At 36.7% G+C, this 11,181-nt stretch overlaps 3 protein-coding genes and 1 long non-coding RNA gene across 7 annotated transcripts; all 4 read right to left on the bottom strand.

Annotated features, from left to right (window-relative positions):
* Positions 1-869: 869 nt before the first annotated feature.
* On the bottom strand, positions 870-2,409 carry LOC116175490 (endoplasmic reticulum-Golgi intermediate compartment protein 2). 2 transcript variants are annotated; one of them, XM_031493638.1, is made up of 7 exons: positions 2,371-2,409; positions 2,191-2,316; positions 1,990-2,145; positions 1,780-1,943; positions 1,429-1,732; positions 1,120-1,380; positions 870-1,068 (listed from the first exon to the last, which is right to left on the bottom strand). In XM_031493638.1, exons 2-7 carry the CDS (start codon positions 2,312-2,314, stop codon positions 953-955), a joined length of 1,125 nt encoding a protein of 374 aa, XP_031349498.1. In that variant the 5' UTR covers positions 2,315-2,316; positions 2,371-2,409; the 3' UTR covers positions 870-952. The 2 variants fall into 2 exon arrangements, with proteins under 2 accessions (XP_031349498.1, XP_031349497.1); XM_031493637.1 differs by having other exon boundaries at positions 2,191-2,402.
* Positions 2,410-3,223: 814 nt separating this feature from the next.
* Positions 3,224-5,369, bottom strand: LOC116175501. 3 transcript variants are annotated; one of them, XR_004146325.1, is made up of 5 exons: positions 5,048-5,369; positions 4,829-4,989; positions 4,208-4,665; positions 3,483-4,103; positions 3,224-3,393 (listed from the first exon to the last, which is right to left on the bottom strand). It is a non-coding gene; the product is annotated as an uncharacterized LOC116175501 (long non-coding RNA). The 3 variants fall into 3 exon arrangements; XR_004146326.1 differs by having other exon boundaries at positions 4,208-4,989; positions 5,038-5,369; XR_004146324.1 differs by having other exon boundaries at positions 4,208-4,989.
* Positions 5,370-6,023: 654 nt separating this feature from the next.
* LOC116175495 (histidine protein methyltransferase 1 homolog) lies at positions 6,024-7,105 on the bottom strand. Its single transcript, XM_031493645.1, has 4 exons — positions 6,730-7,105; positions 6,521-6,681; positions 6,262-6,476; positions 6,024-6,208 (listed from the first exon to the last, which is right to left on the bottom strand). Exons 1-4 carry the CDS (start codon positions 6,986-6,988, stop codon positions 6,058-6,060), a joined length of 786 nt encoding a protein of 261 aa, XP_031349505.1. The 5' UTR covers positions 6,989-7,105; the 3' UTR covers positions 6,024-6,057.
* Positions 7,106-7,130: 25 nt separating this feature from the next.
* LOC116175497 (pyridoxine-5'-phosphate oxidase-like) lies at positions 7,131-8,289 on the bottom strand. Its single transcript, XM_031493647.1, has 5 exons — positions 8,095-8,289; positions 7,878-8,034; positions 7,733-7,832; positions 7,426-7,679; positions 7,131-7,379 (listed from the first exon to the last, which is right to left on the bottom strand). The coding sequence occupies exons 1-5, from the start codon at positions 8,105-8,107 to the stop codon at positions 7,214-7,216; spliced, it is 690 nt and encodes a 229-aa protein (XP_031349507.1). The 5' UTR covers positions 8,108-8,289; the 3' UTR covers positions 7,131-7,213.
* Positions 8,290-11,181: the final 2,892 nt, after the last annotated feature.

Below are 11,181 nucleotides of genomic sequence, written 5' to 3'. Positions count from 1 at the left end.
AATGGTGTAGTTGCAGTTTTCATACCAAAGGGAGTATTATTATACATGGCGGCGTGGTTGTTACATTCAGTTCATTTATTATACATGGAAACCCCCCTGCTTTCTTTAATTGTTTATTCGTTGAGCAACCGGCCCTATCGCAACAATACACGTACTCCTTTCAACAGTTGAATTCACGAAAGGTCCCTGCGTCAATAGTTTGTGAACCAATTTCAAACGAGTTCTTTATTCTCTGCTACATATCAACACATGAGCGAAAATGAGATGGTAACAATTTGGAGTAGTTGGAGATTGGTTCACAAACCAGTGGCACAGGGGTCATCTTTCGTGAATTTAACTGTGTTGAACAATTTCTTAAAAAATCGCTTTTCATGTTTTCATGAGCATATAGGGACAATAGTCCCAGATAAATTTAGGGATTAGGTAGGAATAGTTTAACTATTCCATAATAAATCTGTTTGTTAATTTAGCGGTTCTAGTTAAATGTTTAATTTTCATGTAAGTAATACATACAACTTTCACTCATCTTTCCCTAAAGTATAAAAATTACAATGGCAAACAGCCCTTCTGGACTCGCAATATTATTCTAGAGGAATGTTAAAATTGCCATCATTGCAGTGTTAAGATTCGTGCTCTTCAAAGGTAATTCTTTGGGAGATGGACACTTGATAAGTTTGAGTATTTAAAGATCTTTTGGAATTCCTCGAAACTGTTTGGGTTTCTAAGGATCTCCATACATTCTAAAGAGACTTCATTAGTCTCTCATAAAATTTTTATACCCTGTTAATTTTCAAGAACCTTTCAGAAATATCAAGGTCTTTAAATCCATTCTGATCTGTTGATCCTTTGGGGTTACAATTATTACAGTAGCATATTTTGTTTGTTTATTTCTGATAATTTAAAACAAGTATATAAATTTATGTAAACAAAATAAAATAATAGTCAATTTAAACTACAATGTTTGGACGGGTACCACATCTGGAATGTGTACATGCTGCTTTAGTTCTTTACTCCTAGTCAGCTTACTACACATTCGCAACAAGGACAGAACAAAACTGTTGATGAAACCTAAAACGAACCTGTTAATAATTTTTTTTAAAATAGAATGGTGCGACCTACTCGAACAAATATAAATTCCTGCAATTATGGAACAGAGTCTGGCAAGAAACATTCCAAAGTTATCCCTCTCCTGTCGCACGGTAACTTTTAAAGCCGACACATCGTATTTAAAAAATATTCCCGGCATTCCATGACTACCCTTACCATGGTCAATGGGTCGACTCAACTCTTTCACGCTGTACTGATAAGTTTCAACCGTAGATAAATATGTGTTGACACTTGTGGGCACTATGTCAATAAAATACTGGTAGAGCACCGAACCTACAAATAACTTCATTTAATACCACCCAGTCAAAGAGACGTCCCTACTCGAATTTGCAACTTGTTCATCTCCTTCCAATGGATGTATAATACCGGGGCTGGGATCGCCGAAACTCAATTTATTTATCCTATGTGTGAAATTGTAATCCGAATCGGACATAAATGCACTTATGTGAATGTGACCACGTGGTAAATTCAAACTTTTACCCGCAGTTATATGAAAATTTCCCGCTACTTTATTGAGAATCAACGATCCGTAAATCCTGCACGCATCATGTGGCTTTAAGGGTTTATTATTTCTCGCCGGCATATTAGTAAATATACTCGTATGACTACTGCGCCACAAAAATTCCTGTAACCAATAATTTCATTTACTACCAAAACTAAGCAAGGCCAAACCTGGACGGAGTGATACTCCTCCCTTAAGTATGTATTAAAGTGCTGGCGATTTTCAAAATACTTCTGTTGATTTGGGGCCAGCTCATACCAAGTGTCCTCCTCTTCTAATGAGCCGAATTTGAAAGTATTTTGGTTGGTGGAATCCAGAATGTCAGCGCCCAAATCTGCAACAACCCACTTAGGGAAAAAGAATTTGTCTTTTAAACGTACTTGAGCAAGGCATTGCAACTGTAATGTCTACATTTAATTTTAATTTGGCGTCGAAGTCAATGTCTGGTGAAAATTTAAACACAAACTTGCTATTCAGATAGTAATTAATCTCGGAGTAGGCCAACCAGAAAATCAGTGCGAAACTAACGATTGATACTGCAAATAAACATGTAGATTAATAATACAGCGGAAATTCTTTACGTGTGCCGCCGAAGGATGTTTGTTCTTTACATTTCTCATCGACCTTTGGAAATAAGTCGAGTTTCTTAACGTGCTGTAATTTCGAGCCTCTGTATCTAAGTAGTGATACTTTTTCCGCTTCCATTCCTACGGTAATTATTTACTGATCATTTCAAATTGTACAACTCAACACAAACAGACATTGAGGTTATGTAATTGCCAACAAACGTCAACCTATACCACAGAATTAAAGAACGGTTGGTATAGGTGCGTTCAATAAACCTATGCAATATACCGAGTTCTGCTGTATTATTGGCCATCACTGCATTTTAGAAGTCTCGTTAGAATTTAATTATTGTGGTATCAGATTCTTTTCTGTACGATTTTAGAATATACGGAAACAGATATAAGTATACTACACTTCAAGTATTTGTTTTATAGTAGCTTAGGCTCTCGAGTTGTTTCCAATTTGGGGTTTCTTGTGTAAAGTGATTTAAAATATAGGTATTATTTTCAACATTTGAACGCAACAAACGGTACCCATTTCGAATTCAAAAATACGTCAGTTTGTAGAGACCCATGTTTGTCCACTGGATAAAAGTTTTATAAAAAAATTTGAGTACTTTTTGAGATAAACATCAAATAACCTTTCTGGATGTGAACGTTTCCAACCTCTTCAACCCGTTTTCTGTGGGTGTAGGCCTTCCAATCGTACCACCTCGATTTATTAATATTAAGCCATACGCTGCTAATGTTTATTAACGACAAGTCTAAGAATTCTAAAGCATGACAATCAGTTGTGAGGGGAGTGGGGGGGGGGGGCATAATAATGGTCTTTTAACTTCACCTTGAGTTAATTGCTTACGTCGCCACTAGAGCCTAGCAACCGAGGAATTTGTGGGCAAAAATGGAAAGCATATATTTTAGGAATTTTGGTGAAAAATGTAATAAAGCGCCGCGCCGGGGAATGGTTTTTTTTATCGCGGACTGAAATATACTCACCATTTCTTGTAAGGACATTAATTATTAGTTAATCAGTTTGCGTTACCTACACTTTTTTATTTAATACACTTTATTTGTCTGGAGTTACAGTATATTTACCCCATCATATTGTAATATCTTTTAAAGTAAGGGAGGCAGGTGTGTATTATACCTACTTAACTGTGGGAGGAATATATGCAGCACCATACTCCTGTCGAGTCGTCACGTTCGCGGCAGAATTCGCTATAAAAGAAAACACATTATCTAATTATGTATTTGTTTTTCTAATTTCATGCAACTTTGCGTAATAATTTAAAAAAAATTAGACTTACCCGCCACCTGTACCTTCAGGGCAAGTTGTATGGTCAATATAGCAACTGCAATTACCATTACAGTAGGCTACCTGAAGGGCGACGATAACAAGAATATAAAGAAAAAATTTCATGTTTATGTATTGCTTTACTTAGTACTTGTTAGTTGTTACTAGTAAATAGGTACCTAACCCGTCGTTTTATACTACATTACAGAGCTTATCAATTTGAAGTTTCATTACACGTTTCAAATAACATCCACTAATCACAGCTCAATGATGAAAATATACCACTTATTAATTTAATAAAAACAAGATACAATTGAGATACCCATATCAAATAATTGCTTCAATCTGATCTTAAAAGGTAACGAATATATAATTCCTTATTAGACCACTTGTCTCCTGCAGAGTGAACGATGGTATCCTGATGTGTATGGAACACATCGTTAATATTAAACTATGCGCTAAGGGTCCCAATCACGATTTTGGTACATTAACTCCACGTCATTCACTGAACACTTATTTTGATCAAAGATAATTATTCCCTTTCGCAACGCTTTTGATATGGGCACAGATATATTATACTATCTGTGATATGAGTTAGTATTGAAACTTTCATTTGCGTGGCTTTTTTGTAGCTCTGAAACACAGGAAATGCGACAGTGTACCTAATAATAACGCTGAGATGGTTCATGAAAAATTAAAACGTGCAAATACCCACAAATGTAGTATCTTTGTACCTACCTAAATTTCAAGTTCCACAAGAGCTTCGTGATGTTATACTTCTTTTAATAGTTTACCTCTCATGAACAATACCTCTACAATTAATATCAGCAATTATTTTCAAACGGTACCAAAATCATCGGTGATGAAGTATTGAAATGCATTCCGGTTTTGCAGTCTCTCACTCGATGGACGTTGATCAGATAGATACATGCTCGGGAATTTCGTAGCTTCCGACAATATTTTGGTTTTTTTGGGACCGTATATTGTTAATGGACAATTGTGATTTTCTTGTGAATCATTTCTTGTTTTAATTTCTTGAATCTTGACCTCAGTTCCATATACAAAAAAAAATTTAAAAAAAACCACCTTTTGTTTATACATCCTTCTAAATTTAAGACAATTCAAAACTATGACGCTATAATTTCCGAGAACAATTCGGTACACGCCACCACTTAGTGGAAATTTCTTCTATTTCTCTGAAAATTCAAATTGTGATTTTCTGCATTGCTTGTTTGCAAAATTAGCCACGTGGCTATAGAATTTGAAGCATATATTGATAAAAAATTGACTGAATATCGAAGCGATAATAACACTGCCTAGCTATACCTATATGGCAAAAATTTGTATATAAAAACACACCTTATAAATATTCCACTTTGCATTTGTCTTACAACTAACATGTTCCAACGTTAGTGAGTTCATGCGACACCTGCGGCTTTAAGTTTCCAAAGGTTCCAATCCAAATGTTTCTTTAGAATTTTCTACTTTAATTAATTATACCTAAGTTTACGATGAATTTTCTGTAAGATATTCAATTTTTAATTTTTAAATATCCAAAATGTACCTACCTACAAGTACCTCTTATAAAATATCCTTCGGTAGATGTGGGAGCTCATGGTGGATCTTTTCACGCGGAACGTATGTTGAACGATTTTCCAAAAGCTCAGATTCGGGAATGCTAAGTAGCTGCGCCCAGTTCTTTTATGTACGTTGCAGTTTCTTTATTTATAACATTTTCATAAGATTTTTGTGGCAGAAAATTTGGACGAACTTTTTGAATTGAATTTTCGAAGCACAATTATGTAGGTAATGACTTTTATCAGGAATCAGAAAATATTAATAAATTTTATCAAATGTGCGAAGAGAAACTGTTTAAAATTAAATTAACTTGAATTAAAATAACAATATTATAGCACTAGCTGTAATTCTAGATATTAACCACTCGCAATTTCATTAACTCATAATCAGCATTTTCGAAACTACAAAAAAGTCGACCTAATCATTGCGAAGCACTACTTATTACCTTTTACATACATTCACTGCCATCAGCTATTTCAAATTGTCAACACAAAATGAAACTGCTAATACTGTTACTAGTGATGATTAAGTATGGGGCGACGATTTTTGAAAAACACAAAAATCAAACTTTCTGGGTAGCAGAATGTACAGGCAAATCATACAGAAATGTGAGTTTAGCGGCGTATTTCGCTGCAAATTCCGAAGCCGACACTCTCTGTGATATTAAAGGAAAGAAGTTGCGGTCACTTCAGGTATTACTTAATTCTAGATTCAAACGTTTAACCAGCACTCTGCTAGGATTATTTGGACGACCGATCTGACTTTGTCACATTGGCAATGGATGAAAAGCTTGGTTTACCCTATGGGACTAAAGTTTGCATACCCGAATTCGACACACATTACCGACAACATGTAAAATTTGAAGTACGTGATCAGGGAACCAATTTGAAAGGAATGGGTTATAAAAGGGCAGACGTATTTGTTCGCTCAGAAATGGACAGTTATGACACAACTGTTAACAATAAAGTAACTTTGGTGTTTTGGAAAGAATAATTTTTTATTGCTAATATCTAAAAATAAATTTTCAATATTGCTCTTTCTAGTCCATTAGAATTCTTCCAGCAGGTTTCCCACTTGAGCTCGGTTTCGCATTTTAAAAATTGAATAAAGTCATTTATACCGCCTCCACAACCGAAATAATGCCCTTTTGCTGCCAAATAACTTCAACTGTTAAGAAAAATAAGGCTCTCCTTATTTAGTGTTTAAAAGGATACATTATTCCATTTGGTTGCAGGCAATTGCTGAATACTCTGCACAATTTACGATAATTATCCGGGTTGTACACGGTTTCGCATGTGAAAATAACGTCGTACTTAGCACCCACAATACTAGCAAATGACTCCCAATCGCCAGCATAAAATCTACACTCTCCCACCTCGCTATTTAGACAAACATTGGGGATTGTAAAATGTGTAATCACGTCTTCATTCTGAAAATGACCTCTGGAAAATTTGTTGGGGAGAAACACAGTACATAGTCTTGAAAGCAGACGTCAGCACCAGACATACGGGCAACTATACCGATAATACCGCTGCCACATCCTAAATCGAGTACTCTTCTTTGATTCAACTCAATGTTTTCGTTCACAATGAAATTGGCCAAGTCGTGAGTACATTCCCAAACTTTTAAACCACCTACAATTAGCTATTGAATGTCATACAGGGGTTGTAGATGCAGCTTACCCTCGTATATTCCCACCTGCAAGTCTGTGCGGTTACTTTCGGCAGCACACAGCAGAGAATCCGGCGCTAATGTTACGTCAGTAACCAGTCGTATATTTAAAGTGTCGGAGTACGATATACTCTTTGTTTCGTAGCTGTTTGGAGTAACAGGCGAATTGCTGACGGGGATTTCCTTTGCATTATGCGAATTGCATGGAATCGTTTCTAAAGCTGCTAAGGGGGTGGTGGAGTTATTATCGAGGAAATTAAACTGAAACATGCTTCTCGACTACTGCTTCTAATATAAATAACGTTTAATGATAGAATTTTGAGGTTAGATCCGTTTCAGAGTAGTTCAAGAGACGGCTCCATAGTTCATATGTCTTGATGTGTACAGGGTGCTTCCACGAAAAGAATTGAAATACCAAAAAAAATTGTATTACATGTGCTTAATTACATAACTTTGATAAAATATAAAATCAAATTTCATCTGGAAGACCTCTTGTTATGGTTGTAGTCGTTCATAAATCCAATTTCCAACACCCTTATGTGTTAAAAGTGAATCGGGAATTTCGTCATTGTGAGCCTGACGAAACTTAATTCGATCGTGTATGCGATCATTTTGTCCCTGCCAAAATTCGATCGACTTTGGCACCACGGTATATCCACCCCTGAACATAAACATTATTTTACAAGGCAATTTAGTAGCCGCCATACCAATGTGGTGGTTTCGGTACTTCTCCAGACTCATATTTGTTTCTCAACTCATCCGCGAACTCTACCAACTTATCCCTGCTCTCAACTAATTCACTTTGGTCACTGCATAAAGCTCCAATCTGACTTGCATGAGGTCGACTTTTAAAATAATCATCGGCAAATGACATCGGTAGTTTACTTGCAGTCCCTTCAATTCTTACCGACCTATTGAGCGCATTCCAGTAGAATGTTAGAGCTACATTGGGATTTTCCTCCTTTAACGAGAGTTAATCAAATCACCAGCTTAATCGGTCACGAAATAACAAACCAACTCTCGGCCTTTGCGACTTGTGTAGTGGGTGTAAAATTGAAAACCATCCTCCCCGTAGCCCTTACACAGAACGAAACGTGCCGATGGAATACCGTCCCTGTAAATAGATTTAGAATCTCAAAGTGTGAGTGATGCGAGGTACCTTGTGGCGGTTGATAAACACATAGCATTCGGCTCGATCAGCTCCTGGGTGTTTCTTGCCTCTTGGAACCATTGGTCGAATAATTTGATTGGATCCTTAACAGCAATGCTGTCCTCTAGGAATGCATTGGCTCTGGTTTTGTAAGGGATTCGAATACCTGCGGTTGATTTATGGATTAAGCGAGTGAGACACAATTTTAGAGGCATGGTTTACACACCACCTATATCCATCTCACAGTGTCTTTAGAAGCAGTAGCAGTTTGTACCCCCCACATCACAAGTTATTTATTTATCTCATTTTGCATGATAAAAGCTCTGTTGAATTTAAAGCCCCGTTTACACGTATTATGCAAAATTAAGAGGTGATTACCACTGGCGTTGAATTGGCGATAGTCGTCGTTAGGAACGAGTAGTTCAGTAGCGTACTAAAATAAGAAAGTCGTTATCACTACATTTATATACAAGGCACAAATAATTGTATACTTTATCTGGAATAACAGAAAGAAATCCAATATGAAGGAAATTGCGGTTGCATTGTTATAATTCATGGGAATTGCTTGAGACAAATAGACGGATGCGGAAGCAACCACAGTAACAATTAAAATCTTCCACATTCAGTTCTCCTAATCCCTAGGGATCTAGGTGCCATTACAGATAAGGTCACAGAGCTTTATATGACGATAATAATTATCGTAAATCATTTATAGGTATTAAAATTGAGGATCTAACCGCAGGATAAATGAGATAAGGACAAGGGTTACGCTTACGCCATACATATAACTTTAAAGGGTCTAAACTCTAAAGTATTTAGGTACGGCTTAGGTTGTTCTTGGAATTCTCAGAGATTTTCTTGCAATTCTGAAATTTTTTCTTAGAATTCGAATAGCCCTTGCTCCTTTGCATCGGGTCCCCTTCCAGTTTCTTCAGACTTGTATCAAAATTTGGAAATTTCACTAAAATTTATTGCTTCTCTCAAATTCCTCTTACACTTCGGTTAAGTTCTCTTCGGGTTTTTCATGAATTAGGCAGTGAACCACAACAAAGGGTCTCTCTTTTGCGGTTCCTGGATTAATTATGCTTAAAGAGTTGATCAGCAACCCTGAATACATAAATTCGACTTCACGTTATTTATTTTTTAATAAAACCGCCCTCTTAATTGCAACTTAGATACTGCAATAGGCGTCAATTTTGCGATGCACATTTCTTTAATTGATTAATTTAGAGGGTTAATCGGTAACCCTGAATACATAAATATGAAAATTTTACCCTTATCCCATTTTGACTTACGTATTTTTTAATGAAACTTCTTTCTTCATTGGCACGTATGGATAGGTATTAACTGCAAAGGGTGTGAATTTTATCATGCATCTCATATTTTAATTACTATGATTGATTATGCTTAAAGGGTTGATCAGTAACCCTGAATACATGCATATAAAAATTCAACCCTTATCCGGTTTTGACCTACGTAGGTATTTTTTATTGAAATTTCTGTCTCAAATGGCACTGCAAGAAGTATCCATTTTATGATGTATCTGAGATTTTAACTTTTTCCTTGATTGTTCAAAGGGTTAATTAGCAACCCTGAAGAAATTCAACCCCTATGCGATTTTATCTTACGTATCCTAGATTGGTTTTTCTCTGTAAGCTAATCTTATACCTTTATTACTATAATATTATTTATTCTTGGTTATGAGATCTCAATACATCTACTTTTCTGCACCCTCATTTCGGTAATTGAAATTTGAAGCGCATTTAACGAGTTGGAGAGATTGAGGTAATTATTAATAGTTTTGGCTAATGTAAATTATTTGATTGTTGATACTTTTTTGCATTGAGCTAGCTTTATGGGAAACACAGATACAAAACTCTTCGATACCAGAATTTAGTATTGCTTGGATTTTTAGGGGAGGTTCACCTTGGATGCCTAGTAATTTTTTTTTACTTTCAATTTTTTGAATGGTTATGAACTTTTGTAGCACTAGGGTGTCTACCGGTTTACCCAAGAAAAAATACAAAAGATAATTTCGGTCGGGGGATTATTTTTATCGCAAACACGCGGTAGTTACCGACAGATCGAATTGATAGTTTATAATATTTATTGTAATCGCTTACAGGCTATTTTTATCACAGATTTTACTTCTTTAACCTACGTCAATTACGTTAACATCTAGGAAACACTTATGCTTCAATCTTGCCCACCATTCCCGATTGTTCTACGCTTCCTTGTTATTCGTACCTGTGCTTCCTTGAAATTGGCGGACGTCTTTAAATCTTGGCCCACCAGCAGGGGGTCATTGTGAATTAAAATGGACATCTGGGCCCGGCGGGACAGCTGATCGGTTTTGGTTTTGATAGCTTCAGAATCATCATCTCTTGATACTCAGATCGAGACTCTGGTGCTACTTTCCTCGTGAGGTTATTAAGGAGTCCACATCAGTCACTTATGGCACCACTTCCGCAACATACCTAGCAGTGAAGGACCCTGAAAGATGAAACTGAGCAGTTCCCAGAAGGATCGGCAATCGTTAAACGGGACGTCTCACCACCAGGAAGATGCAAAGTCCCTATAACATCAGCTGCTCGAGTTACTAAAACGCGGATGGTTCAAACTCCGGAAGTGGAAATTGCAATAAGGAACTCATATTTTCACCCTGCCCGAGGATCTACAGGAAAATGGGTTCGTGGATCTTAGACCAGAAGACTATTAAAAAAACCCTGGGAGTACAATTGCCACCAATCCAAGATGACTTTCGGTCCGGAGAACACACCTACCAAGCTAAGGGTCCTATTCCAGATCGCAAAATTACATGATCCACTATACTGGGCTGGCTTACGGCAATGGTAATCTGGGAAACCAGTGGCGGACTGACCCGGGGGGGCGGTGGCGGTTGCCACCTGGCCTGTAGATCATAATGGCCCGTTGGAAATTATAAGTATGTGCTGTATTTAGTTTCTTGCACTATTAATAAATATATAACACGTTTCTCTAATTGGGGTTGATATTAGGTTGTTAAAAAATTCTGTTTTAATTGAAGTGTTTTACAATGAATTTATCATTTTTTGTCGTAGCATGAAAGTGCTGAAATACAATGATAGGCGACCGCACCTCGTGTGGATTGTATATTTTGTTACTTTTAATTATCAGCTGCAAATTTAAAAAAAACTGTATTGATTTTCGAGAAAGAGTACTGTTTTTGTGGTGCACCTCAGGCACCCCCCCCCCCCCCCGCCATCTTCATTACTACACTATAATACTTTAATGGCCCGTAACCTATGCAATTCCACCTGGCTCTTATGTACCA

Source organism: Photinus pyralis, unplaced genomic scaffold (assembly GCF_008802855.1).
Source record: "Photinus pyralis isolate 1611_PpyrPB1 unplaced genomic scaffold, Ppyr1.3 Ppyr1.4_LG7, whole genome shotgun sequence".
Classification (NCBI taxonomy): Eukaryota; Metazoa; Arthropoda; class Insecta; order Coleoptera; family Lampyridae; genus Photinus; species Photinus pyralis.
This window is presented reverse-complemented; position numbering and strand designations above follow the sequence as displayed.

Excerpts from the sequence above, each read along its gene's own strand:
- LOC116175490 (XM_031493638.1), bottom strand. The coding sequence starts at position 2,314 with ATGGAAGCGGAAAAAGTATCACTACTTAGATACAGAGGCTCGAAATTA. Across the intron at positions 2,146-2,190 it reads AACATCCTTCGGCGGCACAC|TATCAATCGTTAGTTTCGCA; the intron begins GTAAAGAATTTC and ends GTTTATTTGCAG. Across the intron at positions 1,069-1,119 it reads AGGAATTTATATTTGTTCGA|GTTTCATCAACAGTTTTGTT; the intron begins GTAGGTCGCACC and ends GGTTCGTTTTAG.
- LOC116175495 (XM_031493645.1), bottom strand. The coding sequence starts at position 6,988 with ATGTTTCAGTTTAATTTCCTCGATAATAACTCCACCACCCCCTTAGCA. Across the intron at positions 6,477-6,520 it reads ACGTCTGCTTTCAAGACTAT|AATGAAGACGTGATTACACA; the intron begins GTACTGTGTTTC and ends GGTCATTTTCAG. Across the intron at positions 6,209-6,261 it reads CTGCAACCAAATGGAATAAT|TTATTTGGCAGCAAAAGGGC; the intron begins GTATCCTTTTAA and ends TAACAGTTGAAG.
- LOC116175497 (XM_031493647.1), bottom strand. Across the intron at positions 7,833-7,877 it reads TGTTTATCAACCGCCACAAG|GGACGGTATTCCATCGGCAC; the intron begins GTACCTCGCATC and ends ATCTATTTACAG. Across the intron at positions 7,380-7,425 it reads GTACCGAAACCACCACATTG|GGGTGGATATACCGTGGTGC; the intron begins GTATGGCGGCTA and ends GTTTATGTTCAG.